Source organism: Dasypus novemcinctus, chromosome 1 (assembly GCF_030445035.2).
Source record: "Dasypus novemcinctus isolate mDasNov1 chromosome 1, mDasNov1.1.hap2, whole genome shotgun sequence".
Taxonomy (NCBI): domain Eukaryota; kingdom Metazoa; phylum Chordata; class Mammalia; order Cingulata; family Dasypodidae; genus Dasypus; species Dasypus novemcinctus.
This window is the reverse complement of record NC_080673.1, coordinates 129,130,911-129,146,509: the sequence shown is the minus strand read 5'-3', so window position 1 is coordinate 129,146,509 and position 15,599 is coordinate 129,130,911. Positions and strand designations below refer to the sequence as shown.

Genomic DNA, 15,599 nt, shown 5'->3' with positions numbered 1-15,599 from the left:
ACTCCATAGGGATATCTTGTGGAGAAAGACTGCCAACAAATACTGCTAAGTGTGAAAAAAAGTGAGTTTCAAAAACAATATGTATAGTATGATTCTATTTATACTGTATATCTATATATGTGTTTATGTATTTAACTATATGTATGTATAATGTGTATATGCATCATGTATAAATGTAAATGCACAAAAAAGACTTGCATGGTTAACACTGGTTAACTTTGAGGAGGGCAGTGGGACTGAGGAAGGAGTGAAAGAAAATTTCCACTTCCTTACTATTGAACTTTTACATTGAACATCTGTTTATATGCTACAACTATATTCAAAATATAGGGAGGAGCTACTTCTTGCAGGAATGGAATAGGGAGGAGCACAGAGGCAAGTTATTGGTAATGTTTTAGTTGTTGGGCTGGACAGTGTGTTCACGTGTTCACTGTTATTCTAAACAAAAACCAAAATAATCAAATAAAGCTAGGAAGGGATCAACAATGAGTGCGTCATATACCCAGGATCATGACTAATGCAATTCTGTGTACCAATTCTGTACAAGTTGAATGTTTGAACCAAAGTTTTCCTTAATAATACCAACACAGAAGGGGAGAGAGAGAGAACACAAATTATCTGGGAACACAAGCAGCATGGAATAGCATGGGATTAGAATTAAACAAATGTGGGCCCCTCTTTTAACCCCTTTACCAACTAGCTGTGGGATGTTGGACAACTTTACCTCTCTGAGTGCCTGTTTCCTCATTTTAAAACGGGGACAATATAATTTCTCTTGCTCAATTTTTACAAAGATTAGAAATAATGTATATAAATAGAGTGCCATTGTCAGTATCAAATCAATAGCTATTATTTTTTATCAAGACAGAATCCATTTTTATGATAACAGAATACAATATTGAATTCCTGACTTGACAAATTAAAAAAAACAGAAAATTCTTATAGAGGCTGTGTTAGTCAGGGTTCTCTAGGGAAACAGAACTGACAGGAGATATCTATAAATAGTATAAGATTTTATAAAATTGGATGCACGAGTCCAAATTCTGTAGGGCAGGCTGTAATCCGGGGACCCCAAAGAAGGTCCTTGATGAGTTCCCCAGGAGATGCTGGCTGTCCAAGGTAGAGATGGGAATTCTCTTTCTGAATGCTGAAATCAATTCCCCTTTTAAGGCCTTCGACTGACTGGATGAGATGTCACTCACTGCTGATGTCAATCTCCACAGAGGATTGCAGATTTAACTAGCCATTTATGCAATCAATTCAGTGATGATTAAAGTCCATGAAATGCCTTTATATTATTACATTTAGCCCAGTGCTTGCTTGTCTAAACAAATGGGCACCATTATCTGATGGAGCTGACACATTAGCCTAACCATCACAGAGGTCAAGGCCATAAATGAAATTACACTATGCAAGAGCATATTTCTGAAGAATTAGTTGCCTAGTAAATAATATTTTATAGACAACTATTTAATTCTTAGAAAGGGTCATTATAAAAACACCTTTTTTTCTGATTTTATATCTTATAATCCTATACAAAGTATTACATATTCATTTCTAAAAAAATTTTAAATACTTGATGGAAGGGAAAGTGTGCCCGAATAGCCAAAAGCATTCTAAAACTGAAGAGCAACCTGGGGGAATTTCACTGCCTGACCTTGAAACACTAACAGATTTCTGCATACCAATGTTCATAGCGGCATTATTCACAACTACCAAAAGCTGGAAACAACCCAGGTATCCATCAATGGATGAATGGATAAACAAACTGTGGTGTATTCACATGATGGAATATTGTGCAACTGTAAGAAGAAATGAAGTTGTAAAGCATATGACAACATTGATGAACCTGGAGGATATTATGTTGAGCAAAGCAAGTCAGACCAAAAGGACAAATACTGTATGATTGGGTTAATATGAAACAAATATACTATGTAATGTATTTTATGATTCAAAAGAAAAAAATGATATGCATTTAGTACATTTAATTGAGAAATGTATGTTTTTATTCAAGTGTGAAAAAAAAGTCAAACAAAAAAATACATGATAACAAATCCCACCTGCCAAAAGTTAAGCACTGTTAACATTTTATATATATATTTTTTTATTAGAGAAGTTGTGAGCTTACAAATAATCATGCATAATGTGCAGAATTTCCATACAACACCCCACCACCAACACCTTACATTATTGTGGAGTATTTGTTGCAGACTTTTAAAGAACATCATCAGACTATTTCCATTAACTATGTTCTACAGCTTACATTTGGTATATTCTTTCCATACACTCTTGAATATTAACAGTATATATTAGTATTGTACATTTTTTACAGTTCATGAAGAACACTCTCATATTTGTACTGTTAATTGAGGCACAGCGTCAGGCAACAGTCTGGCTTGCCTCTCTGGCCAGCTCTGGCGCGAAGTAGGTACCGCTTCCGCTAGGGTAAGGGTGGCTGGTACGGGCGCTCCGCCCTCGGCCTGGTATGGGCGTCACCGCCCTCAGCCTGCCCTTCGGCCCTCCCACCGCACGTCATCTCATGCCCCCCTGCCTGCCGAGCCGACCGCCTGACCTTATAAGGGCATTCAGCCCGCCCGGACCAATAGGGAGCCGGGGCCAGCAACAGCCCTCCCCGCGCTGGCCTGCAGCGCCTCAGCTCCCATACCATAGGCAAAAACCCCGTGCTCACCAATCAGCTCTCACCCCGCACTAGCCCCACCCCCGTTCCCTCGTGCTTATATTGTCAAATACTTCCTCAATAAATTGGATCTGCGCCATCAGCCAGTCTCCGTGGTCTGTCTCCTCTAGCCGGGCTGCGTCGTCCTCGCCTCCTGCGACCCCACGAAGCCCCGCAGAGGCTTCATTAATGATAGTCCATCATCCACCACGTGGCTCACTGTGTTATACAGTCTCATGCCTTGTACAATCGATTCAACGTGTATACTCAGTGACTCTCACTTTCATCACAGTTGTGTAATCATTGCCTCAGTAAATTTTTGAATGTTTTCCTTAGTTCAAAAGAAAAAAATCCCATATCCTTATTACTGACTCTTAGCAATGACATTGACATTGAGGTAAGAATATTACAATATTGCTGTTAATTATAGTCCATAAGTTACATTAATTATATTTTCCCATGCATCACCATATTTTTACCACCTTGTAACAGTGACTTACATTTGTTCTAGTTCATAGAAGAATGCTGTTGTATTTGTACTATTAACCATAATCCTCACCACCTCCAGGTTCACTATGCTACTCAGTTCCTAGATTATCCCCTAGCATCCTTCAATTGACATTTATGTCCCTATACTACCTCTTTCAGCCACAATCCCATTTATAAAACCATCTGTGTAGATAAACTCACTATGTTACTATCAACTCTATCCATTTCCACTTCTGTAATCAAGCTAATCAAAAATTTGGCATGCATTAAGGATCAGTACCCCTCTCAGCCCTCATCCTATGTTCTAGTAATCTCAACTCTAAGTTTTAACTCCATGTGTTTATTCTGTATTTAGTTCATATTATTTGTATTAGACCATACAACATTTGTCCTTTTGTGCCTGACTTATTTCACTCAGCGTAATGTCCTCAAGATTCATCCATTTTGTCACATGTGTCCCAATTTCATTCTTTTTACAGCAGTACTGTAGTATTCCATTGTATGTACATATCACATTTATCCACTCATCTTTTAGCAATTATGCATAAAGCTGCTATAAACATTGGTGTGCAAATGTCTTTTCACATCACTGTTCAGTTCTTCTGGAAATATTCCTAGTGGAGGGACTGCTGGATTTAACTTCCTGAGAAACCAACAAACTGTCTTCCAAAAAGGCTGCACCATTCTACATTCCCACCAACAGTGAAGAAGTGTTCCTGTTTCTCCACATCCTTTCTAGCACTTGCTTTATGTTTTTTAAATAATGGCCATTCTATGAACTGAGAGATGATATCTCATTGCAGTTTTGATTTGCGTTTCCGTAATGTCCAGTGTTATTGAAGATTTTTCCATGTGCTTTTTGGTCATTTGTATTTCCTCTTTTGAGAAATGTCTGTTTAAGTCTTTTATCCATTTTTAAAATTGGATTGCTTGCTCTTTTATTGTTGAATTATATGATCTCTTAATATAGCATGGAAATTAAACCCTTATCAGATACGTGGTTTCCAAATATTTTCTCTCATTGACTTGGCTGCCTTTTCAATTTCCTGACAAAGTTCCTTTTTAAATTTTATTTTATTATTATTATTTTAAAATTTTATTTCTCTCCCCTTCCCCGCTCCCTCCCCCCCCCACAAGTTGTCTGTTCTCTGTGTCCATTTGCTGTGTGTTCTCTGTGTCCGCTTGTATTCTTGCCAGTGGTACCCAGAATCTGTGTCTCATTTTTTGTTGTTGTTGTGTCATCTTGCTGCATCAGCTCTCTGTGTGTGTGGTGCCATTCCTGGGCAGGCTGCACTCCCTTCATGCTGGGTGGCTCTCCCTATGGGGCGTACTCCTTGCACATGGGGCTCCCCTACATGGGGGACACCCCTGCATGGCACGGCACTCCTTGTGCACATCAGGACTGTGTGTGGGCCAACTCATCACACGGGTCAGGAGGCCCTGGGTTTGAACCTTGGACCTTGCATGTGGTAGGTGGATGCCCTATCCATTGGGCCAAATCCGCTTCCCCTGACAAAGTCCTTTGAAGCACAAAAGTGTTTAAGTTTGAGGAGGTCCCATTTATCCATTTTTACTTTTGTTGCTTGTGCTTTCAGTGTAAGGTTTAAGAAACCACCACTTACCACCAGATCTTGAAGGTGTTTCTCTACATTTTCTTCTAGTTTTATGGTTCTACCTTTTATATTTAGGTCTTTGATCTATTCTGAGTTATTTTTTATATAAGGTGTGAGATTCTTTCTTTTGGATATGGATATCCAGTTCTTCCAGCACCATTTGTTGAACAGATTATTGTGCTCCAGCTGGGTGGGCTTGACAACCTTGTCAAAAATCACTTATCCATAGATGTAACAGTCTGTTTATGAACCATCCATTTGGTTCTATTGTTCTACATTCTTTTTTTTTTTTAAAGAGGGTTCCCCCCACCACCCAAAATAGCTTCCTCATCTGTTTGCTCATTGTTTTTGCTCATTGTCTGCTTGTTTCTTCTTTAGGAGGCACCGGGAACTGAACATGGGACCTCACATGTGGGAGGCAGACACTCAACTGCCTGAGCCACATCCTCTCTCCCTATATGTCTATCTTTACTCCAGTATCATGCTGTTTATACCATGGTAGCTAGGTAATATGACTTCAAGTCCGGAAGTGAGAGTCCTTCAACTATGCTCATGTTGCCCCAGTAACCATTGAAGCTCCTCCTACCATTCTCCCCTGCCAGGAACAGGGACACAGTCACAGCTATGTGCAGTAATCCAAGACATGCAGGCCAAGACCGTATCTACCCAGAGAGACGGATGGAACTCTACATGCCTTCTTCCCCTGCCTAGGGCAGGGATGGAGCTGCAGGTGTGGGCAGCAAACTAAGCTGTGCTGGTCAAAACTGACCGCAGTTGCCCAGACAGACTGACAAAACACTGGCCTCCCTTCTCCTCTGTCAGAGGTAGGGATGGAGCCACAGATGTGTGCAAGAATCTTGTCCATGCAGGCCAAAAGCAACTGCAGTTGCCTGGAGAGGCTAAGGAAATACCACCCTCCCTTCTGTCCTATTGGAAGCAGGGATACAGCCACTTGGGTAATCAATAATCTAGTTCATGCGGGCTGAAAGTGACTACAGTTGCCTAGAGAGGCTGGTGCAGGTCCCTCCAGCTTCTTCCCAGCCCAATTTGGGGCTGGAGCCTAGCCTAGGGCAGCAATCCAATCTGGGTGGAAAGAAGCCGGTCCCTAACTTCACCATGATTTTCAATCAGCCCCACTTCCACTCATGCCTGGGGCAGTTAAAATGGTTGCTACCTCTTTTCAACTTAGATTCAAACTTAAGCTGTTCTTAAGATAGCAGAATTTACTATTCAGTAGCTGAAGTCAGTGCCCAACTATCTCTTCCTCTACCTTTATTGGGGAAATGGAGCTTCCAACTCCAGCCAGGGGATAGCTCCTGAGGTGTCTTGTGCCTGGCAGGGGACGGGCACTGGCTTCCATGGCATGGAGTTCTCTACTAAAGATTCTTCACTGCAGATGGGCAGTCTCCTCCTTCCATTCTTCCAAGTATCCTGGGCCCTCCGAACAAGTGATTTAGGTAGCTCTGCTGTGATTACTAACAGCACTGTAGGATGAGCTGATCTTCCTTACTCTGCCACATCTTGCCCCTCCCCACAATGTTAACATTTTGATGTGTCTCCCTCCTGTCTTAGTGTACACATTTATGGAATGAGCTGAGGGACTGTTTTAGACTTGGAAGGCTTTATAGGCATAGGAGGGGAGTTGGTTGCTTTCTTTTTTTGCCTTACTCCTTCCTCACTGCTGTTTTGGGCTCCTCTGGGGTTGGGGACAGGGGCAAGTAGAAAGAGGCAAAGGAAAAAAAGGTCCTACTTGAGTATGGTCCCTGTCTGGGGATTTTAGGAGCAAGTAAACTCCCAACTCCACCCCCCAGTCCTGAATTCTCCGCAGTTTACACTTTTTGTGGAGGTCACACTGGCCCTCTAGGTGGTCCTCTTATTTAGTGGGGTCACTTTCAAAACCTGCATTTGGTGGGAAGCATATACTTTATCTTTGCCCTTTATCTATGTCAATATTTTTCTAATTTGTGGTTTTCTTTTAATTTGTTTATGGTGGTTTTGTGATTAAGGAAGTTTTGTTTAATCAAAATAATCACTTTTTCCTTTAAATGTTTGCATATCTTGTAATGCTTTCATTAATTCATTTTACATTCTTACTGTTTAATTGATATGTATGTTATTTTGGTACATAATATGAGCAAAATAAAAACTTTTAAATTAGGAAAATAGCTAGGGAAGAAACAATTCTAATATATTGCTTACATGACTCTTGTCACGCTGTCAAAGAAATAATTAAATGAAAGTTCTTTCCGAAGTTACTAGAGCACATCAAAGGATCTTGCTCTCCTCTACTCCAATCCTTTGACCTCTAGGGTACACATTAAGAGTATTGTTATATGTAAAAATAAGGTAAAACTTTTGCAAACTTCTAGGTTTCAGGAGAAGAATATAAACATATACTGTTATTGTTGTCAAGATTAAGGTTCTCTCTAATGGACTTGAGTCCATTACAGGCAAACTTAGAAGTTATGATGTAAGACAAGCAATACCTAAGGAGAGTACATGCTTCTCAACCAGTTTATATCCACTGTCCAAAGACAGAAAATAAATGCAAAGATAAATATAAATGCTTGATCTTATTCCATTTGAATCAGACTATTTTCTATTTTGAGGATGTATGACCAAATCTGTCTCTTTTACTTGTATTCCTTCTAGATGATGGTAATGAATGGAACATAAATATACTATTTGGTTTAAGGAAAGGTGGTTTTAGGAAACACAACAAAAGTTAAAATGTTTCTAAGACTCCTGCCTACTTCATAGATCCCTGAGGTAAATATTAAGTGTAATTAGTACAATTACAGAATATGTGTATAGAATATAAATAAAATATAAAATGATACATAAATAAAAATAAAGTAAATGAATCATTCATAACTGACTCATCAGAACAAAGGAAGCTAAAACTCAACAAGTACCTGCACGGAAATTAGCCAAGAATAAGCAAGTTGCTCTGTATCAGAGTATTCCAGAAAGGCTCAGAAACTGGAGGTCTCATGTATTTCCAAACATAAGGAAGAAGAAAGCAAAATGGGAGGATTGGCTGAAAAGTTGAAGCTGTTAAAATCCCAAATTCTCTTTCCACATAGTCAGAACATTATTCTGGGTGAGGGTGAACCAAATGACTTGAGACTTCAAAGGAATACCTGGTCTCCAAAGGAATACCCGGCATAGTAGGGGTAAGGCTGCCAACTGAACACGTAAGTATCAAGTAAGTTTGCATAGGTAGAGATCCCAGAATCCTTCCCCACAGCTCTAAGAATACCAGCAGATGTAGTTATACCTACAAATCAGGAGTTAGAGAATTCTTCTTTAGGGAAACTGACAGGTCTAAGAAAAAAGGCCTATAAATATATTTTGGGCGTCCTCAAAAAAGAAAAACCAAGCTTAATATCTAGCCATCTATCATCAGTTGACAAACCTGAAACCTGTTAACCTTACACAGGGCTTTTAATTGTTTTTTTAATCTTAAACATGAATGTATAATTGAATGGACTGGGGAGATATAACTACAATGTAAACTATTATCCATGCAGTGCAGCAGTGCTCCAAAATGTATTCACCAAATGCAATGAATGTGCCACAATGATGAAAGAGGTTGTTGATGTGGGAGAAGTGGAGTGGGGTGGGTGTGGGGTATATGGGAATCTCTTATATTTTTTAATGTAACATTTTTTTGTGATTTACGTATCTTCAAAAAAATACAATTAAAAAAATAAGTAAAAATGAATGTATAATCAAATATCACCAAATGTTGAAGGAAAGTCCCTAACAGGAAAAACATAAAAAAAGAAAAATGACAAAAGGAATTTGAAGAAACATCGCTCGTTTAGATAGTAGAGAAATTATCAAAAAAAAAACAAAGTTAATACCCTTACACAGAAAAGATAAAGAATTGTATCCATGAAAGAACAGAAAGCTATAAAAAAAGACTTAAGAGAACAAAAAAGGGATTCTGGAAATACACACACACCTACACCCACACCCACACATGAGAGCAGAAAGAAAAATCAATAGAAGGTTGGAAATAGAATTGAAATTTTCTCAAAGGTGGGAATGAAAGATGAAGAGACGGAAAATTGGAGTCAAAAGTAAAGATTCGAGAATCAATCCAGTGGTGCTCTTAAGAATTCCAGAAAGAGATAAAGGAGAAAATTAAGGGGAAGAAAATTAACAAATACATACTAAAAGAAAACTTCTCAGAACTAAAGAACATAAGTGCCCAGTTGGCACCAAGAAAAATGAAGAGAAAAAGATCCCTGGCAAAGAAATCATCCTGAAATTTCAGAATCCCAGAGATGAAGAAAAGATCCTAAAAGGCTTCAGAAAAAAAAAAAAAAAAAAGGAGGGGGAGTTCATATTCAAAGGTTCTGGAATCAAAATAGCACAAGAGCAATGAAATTCTGAAATCAATCAAATGTAAGGAAAGATTATAGGCATTTTCAGACATGCAAGTCCTCCGAACACATGAATGGGATGCATCCTTTCATAGAAAGTTACTGCATTATATGGAAAGAGGAAGGAAGGGAGGTGGAAAGGGAATGAGGTGGGTAGAAAGGGAGGGAGGAAGGTAAGGATTGAATCTAGAAAACAAGATATAAGATAGATAAAAAATGAAGGGAATTCCCACATTATTAGAGGAGGAGAAAAATCCAAGAAGCCTAGAAGGCAACTAGCACAGATTGAAACAGTAAAACCGATGCATGCATAATACATGCATGCATAATACCTAATATATGAATATAGAAATACGTGAACAAATAAAGGAACTGATAAATTATTTGATTAGTCTGCACAAACTGAGAGGGCTTTAACAGTTTTGTTTTTTTTTCCAGAAAAGTTTGAGGGATAATTAGATCTAAGTATCTAGAAAACTAAGCAAAGGAAAAACAAAATAATTATTAAATCAAAGCATAAAAAGGAAATATAATCACAGTTCACTGCATGAAATAATATCTACATAATCATAATAATATGAGCCAAAATTTATGATGTAATTATATGGGGAAAAGAAATTTGTATATGTGTGCATTTACATACGGGGCATGAGAAGAGAGCTAAATTTTCATATTCTATAGTAGAAGTTCTAAATAACCTTAATATTTGACTATTTATAGTGAAAATATCCTTCATAAATAAATGTGACATAATAGACCAAAATGTAGAACAACAAGCAAGCAAATAACTGAGAGGATTCATCACAGCAAACTGCACTAAAGAAATTTCTATTGAGTGTTCTTTTGGCATCCCAGATGGAAGCTTAGAAATATGGGAAATAATGAAAAGCAAATGAAAAGTATAAGTAGGTGACTAACTCTAATTTAATACTGATTTATAAAACTATAATAAGATCTTGTGGGCTTTGCAATATACATGGACTTAAAACATACAACAATAGCAAATAAGTTGGAAAAGAGTTAAATGGAGCTAAAGTGTGCTAAGGTCCTTAAATTGCCTGGGAAGAGATGAAAGCAAAGATATATATTAGATTTTAATATGTCAATGATGCATGTTTTAAACTCTGGAGTAACCATCAAAAACATAGTCAGAGAAGGTAACCAAGTTAGCAGAGGGGGGAAATAAAAAAATAGCTAAATGAAATCTGGATTCCTGGATTGCATCCTGGAACAGAAACAGTACATTACAGTTAATAGTAATATACCAACATTAGTTTTAACAGATGTATCATGATTAAATAAGGTGTTGACATTAGGGGAAACTGGGTAAAGGGTACATAGAACTCTATCTTTTCAACTTTTCTATGAATCTAAAATTATTCCAAAATTAAGAAGTTTATTAAAAAAACTCTGATTAAAAGACAGCAAGAAAGGATAGAGAAAGAAAGAGGACAGCTGGGACAAATGGAAAGCAGACTGCAAGACGGTAGTTTAAAAGAATTACAGTTTAGATCAAACAAATCAATTATTTACTGCTTTTAAGAGACAAACCTTAAATATGAAAATACCAAATGACTAGAATTTTAAAAGATAGTAAAAAAAATCTATGCAAACACTAATCAAAAGAAACATGATATTGAAACTACTATCAGACAAAGTAGATTTTTAAGGCAAAAAAGAGAAGCAGCAGAATATGTCATAATAATACATGATTAAATTTAGGGAGATAAAATAATAAAAAATTTGAATCAAATAACATAGCATCAAAGTAAATAAAACAAGAAGTTAAAGAATTACAAGAAGAAAAACACAAATCTACATTTGAAGTGGGAGATTTTAACATAGCTCTCTCCATAACTGTTTGAACAAATAAAAAAAATTAATAATGCTGTAAAACTTGGTAAGGATGTGAAACAAATTCACATACTGTTGGTGTAGGGCAAACTGTAAAACTACCTTAGAATACTGGTAAAGTTGAACATAGGCATGTCCTACCATCTAAATGATTTCAATCCTAGGTCTATCCCCAATAGGAGTATATACCAAAAGACATGTACAAAAATTTTTATAAGAGAATTATTCTTTTTTCCCCCGAGATGGCTCCCTTGACTCTTTGCTCATTGTTTTTGCTTGTTATTTGCATTTGTTAACTGCTCATTGTTTTTTGTTTTTGTCTTTTTTCTCATTGTCTGCTTGTTTTTGTCTTTAGGAGGCATCCAGAACAGAAGCCAGGACCTCTCCTGTGGGAGGTAGGCACTCAACTGCTTAAGCCACATCCACTTCCTGCTCATTTAGTTTTTGCTCATTGTCTGCTCATTGTTTGCTCATTGTCTTGTTTGCTGTTTTTGCTCATTGTCTGCTTTGTCTGCTCATTGTTTGTTTGTTTTCTTTAGGAGGCACCAGAAACTGAACCAGGATTGCAATTCTAATGGCGAGAAGAATTGTATATTCCAAATAGACTTCAAGCATGCTTTAAACAATTTCTCCTTTTACTTAAAAATGTTTATTACATAATTTTATACAATGAAAGTGAAAGTAATATAGTTCACTGTTTTGTTTACTGCTATGTCCCAAGTATCTAGAACAGAATTTAGCATATAGTATGTATTCAATAAATATTTGTCTAATGGGTGGATAAATTCAATATAGAACATCTGGAAAAAACAAATACTTTTAAAAGGGGAAATTTAACTATAATCTTGAAAAAGCTATTGTTAATATTTTCATGTATTTCTTTTAAAATTTTATAGGCCTGGCTTGTTCTTTTCTAACATGACTGAGATGTTTTACATAAAATCTAAAAGTTTGCATTCCACTCTTTCATTGAACTTTAAAATGCTATTTTTAAAAATCTTTACTGATTAAATTAACAATTTAAAAAATCAAATAGAGAATATGATAAAATGCTGAGGAGAAATAAAAACAACGGAAGTAAAATTCAAGATTTGAATGTCAAAGACCAGAAAAAACTTCCACAAAGGAAACATTTTTTCAGCAATAAACAGTTTTTGAGTACCGCCTGCAGACCATGGCTTTCTTTTCCACACTTCTCAGGATACAAAGATTAAGATATGACTTTTATCTTTAAAAACCTTACACTATTTTCATGAACATTAAATATTATGTCTATATGTGAGGTAAGAAGAGTCCATTTCAACTTTTAGTCTGATGTACATAATTTTTATTTAAATGGTGTGGAGAATAACTAGTATGTTACTGCTGACAGTGTTACCATACATAAAACAGGACATCTAATGAAATTACGTTCATCTGCAATTTATTAAATAATTCTCATTATTTTGAAAATAATTTCTAAACTTTGAAAATCTTTAACATTTTAACTTAAAATGTTATGATTAATAAAATTTGTACTATTATAAATAAGCTCACATAAGTACATAAAGAAACAATATATAGTAAATAATTTTCAACTTGATAAAGTATCAAGTATACCACCAAATTGCCACTGGATTTTAAATGATGTTTATTTTAGTCATCTCAATCTTTGCTCTGTGATCCAGAAATGCTTGTGATGGAAATAATCAAAAGAATTGAATGCTGAAGCATTAAATAGTTACTGTTAACATTACCCTTAATGAATATTTCATGTTTGTTTTCCCCATAGAAAATGCCAACTAGCAAAGAAAACATTTTGATTCATCTAACCTTTGTTGGATTTATAGGAAAATGTATAAATCTAAAATCTAGCAATTGAAAATAGCATAACTGTAGATATATTAATTTTTAATGAAATTCTTTCTAATTTAAAATTACTTACGTAATATATCATTTGCATCATGGGTTATAAGACTAGTTACTTACATGAGACAGGAAGCTAGCTGTAGACTGGGAAGATGGGACATTAGAATGAGAACGGACAGCAGATGATGACTGTAGAAGGCGTGGTTTCACAGAAGTATTTGAGGTGTAGCCAGGGCCCTGAAGTTCCTGAAAAACAATACAAATGTCAGTAAAATAATTACCAACTAATAACTACAAATTACTGTGAAAGAAAAATTTATTTTTTCAAACATAATTTCAGTTTTACATGTTGAACTTCTAAAACATTATAAACCAAAGTACAAAGCAAGATTATTCTGGGTGTCTAAGCTACTCTCTGAGAACAAAGCATGTTTAGGAAGATGCGTTCCTACTTCTGATAAAAGCATTCCAGATGTGAAGACATACCTAGGATGGTACACTATTACACTAGTCTCTAAATGTTGCCCAAAGATCCCATACTAGCTCTGGCACACAATGGGAAAGAACCTCTGCAACAACGGAATGCTCTTGCTTGTGAAAATATCCATTATTGAAGCCTTAAAACATGTCTGCAACTTTTAAATATAGTTCTGAAAAGTAGACATATAGTTTAATGGAAGTTATGGAGTATTATGTAAAAATATACATTTTTGTCTGTCATGCAGATTATAGCATTTTTGCTATTCCCTAAACAAACCAAACACATTCTTGCTTTGGGCCTTTGCATTCCCTCAGGCATGCCAAGGCAGGTACTTTAAAAAAATTTTTTTAATTTTAATTTTTTTTTATCCCTCGCACCCCCCCTTTGTGGCTTTTTGCTTGCTATCTGCTTTCTGTGTCCATTTGCTATGCATTCTTCTGTGTCTGTGTTTTATTTTTATTTATTTATCCCCCCGCCTTGCGGCTTGCTGCTGTCTGCTCTCTGTGTCCATTCGCTGCACGTTCTTCTGCGTTTCTGCCTGTCTCCCTTTTTTTTTGTTGTTGCATCACTTTGCTGATTTGGCTCTCCACGGTGCTTGCAGGCCAGCTTCTCTTTGCGGTGTGTGGGCAACCCTGCCTTCACAAGGAGGCCCCGGGACAAGAACCCATGGATGGCCTCCCATATGGTAGATGGGAGCCCAAGTGATTGAGCCATAGCCACTTCCCCCAAAGCAGGTACTTTTATGTTTCATTCTCTTATTGTAAGCTAAGAATAAAGCTTCCAACTTTTGGCAAGTCAATAATGCCACTATGAACACTGGTGTGCATATATCTGTTCATGTCCCTGCTTTCAATTCTTCTGGATATATACCCAGCAGTGGGATTGCTGGATCATATGGCAGTTCTATAGTTAGCTTCCTGAGGAATTGCCAGACTCTCCTCCATAATGGCTGCACCATTCTACATACCCATTAGCAAGGGACAAGTGTTTCCTTTTTCCACATCCTCCCCAACACTTGTTTTTTTACATAGCTGCCCATTTAATGGATGTATAATAACATCTCATTGTAGTTTTGATTTGCATTTCCCTAATGGCTAGTGATGTTGAGCATCTTTTCATGGGCATTTTAGCCATTTGTATTTCTTCTTTGGAGAAGTGTCTATTCAAATCACTTGCTCACAGTGGAATTATTCACTATTGCCAAAAGTTAGAAGCAACCCAAATGCCCATCAACAGAAAAATAGATAAGCAAATTTTGGTATATACATACAATGGAATATTACTCAGCTGTAAGAAGGACTGTAGTATTCACATGGATAAATCTTAAAGACATTATGCTGAGTGAAGTAAGCCAGGCACTGAAGGACAATTTTTTTTTTTTACAATAGCTTTTTTAAAAATAAAAACATACATTTCTCAATTAAATGTATTGGATACATATAAAAAATTTTATTCATACAATATGTTAAACAATATTGAAAGACAAATATTATTAATACATGACCTCACTGATATGAATTAAGCAAATTGAGCAGACTCACAGAGCTAGAGTCTGGAAAATAGGTTTACACGAGACGGAAAGGAAATAGAGAGTTGTGAGCCAATGCCCATACAGGCAAATTTATGATAAAGTGGAAGAGTGTAGTTGTGCAGTGGATAGGCATGACAGTGGTTGGGGGAAGGAGCAGGTGAACTCTGGGGATGTGCAGATCTGTGGTTAAAACTACAATGTTGGGCCCTTGCTGGGAGGAAACCAATGGGATGTAGCCCCAATTCATGTCTCTTCATGGGCAAGGCTTCTCTGGACCCCTTAGCTCCATACTTAGCAGCTGCCCAGGAATTTTTCTGAAGAACGAAGCTGGAAAGTCCTGTATGAGGTTTCTACCATGGAAAGACACTGGGGATTTTGTGTCTACTTAACTCTACAAACACGTTTTCCCCTAAACTAAGTGTAAAATTCTCTCTTCTGTTCTAATCTGTGCCTAACTTTGTGTTTAACCTTTACATGTGTGCTCGCTTTAACTCTGTCAGTCTACTCATGCCTAGGAACTTATAAATCAGATTTGGGGTTTGCCTGTTTTAAATTGCATAACAGTGAGAGGTAGCCTAAAATTGAGGCTTTAAATATCAATACTGTCTTGCAAATGGATTTGATGCATAATTCACAAGTAGAATTGGTTCAAATTCTGGAAAAGCCGAAAAACTTAGCAAAGTTGTTACAAATAAAATTGTTTTAGTTACTT

At 36.7% G+C, this 15,599-nt stretch overlaps 1 protein-coding gene across 22 annotated transcripts in view; it reads right to left on the bottom strand.

Annotated features, from left to right (window-relative positions):
* The window catches only part of CCDC158 (coiled-coil domain containing 158), a 138,475-nt gene that overhangs the window by 38,246 nt on the left and 84,630 nt on the right, over positions 1-15,599 (bottom strand). For all 22 annotated transcript variants that reach the window (XR_011649144.1, XR_011649146.1, XR_011649149.1 and 19 more), the window contains one exon: positions 12,996-13,121. Coding sequence is in view for 16 of the 22 variants with exons in the window: in XM_071215964.1 (XP_071072065.1) it covers positions 12,996-13,121 (126 nt within the window). In the remaining 6 variants the exon portion in view is untranslated. The remainder of the gene's footprint in view (positions 1-12,995; positions 13,122-15,599) is intronic.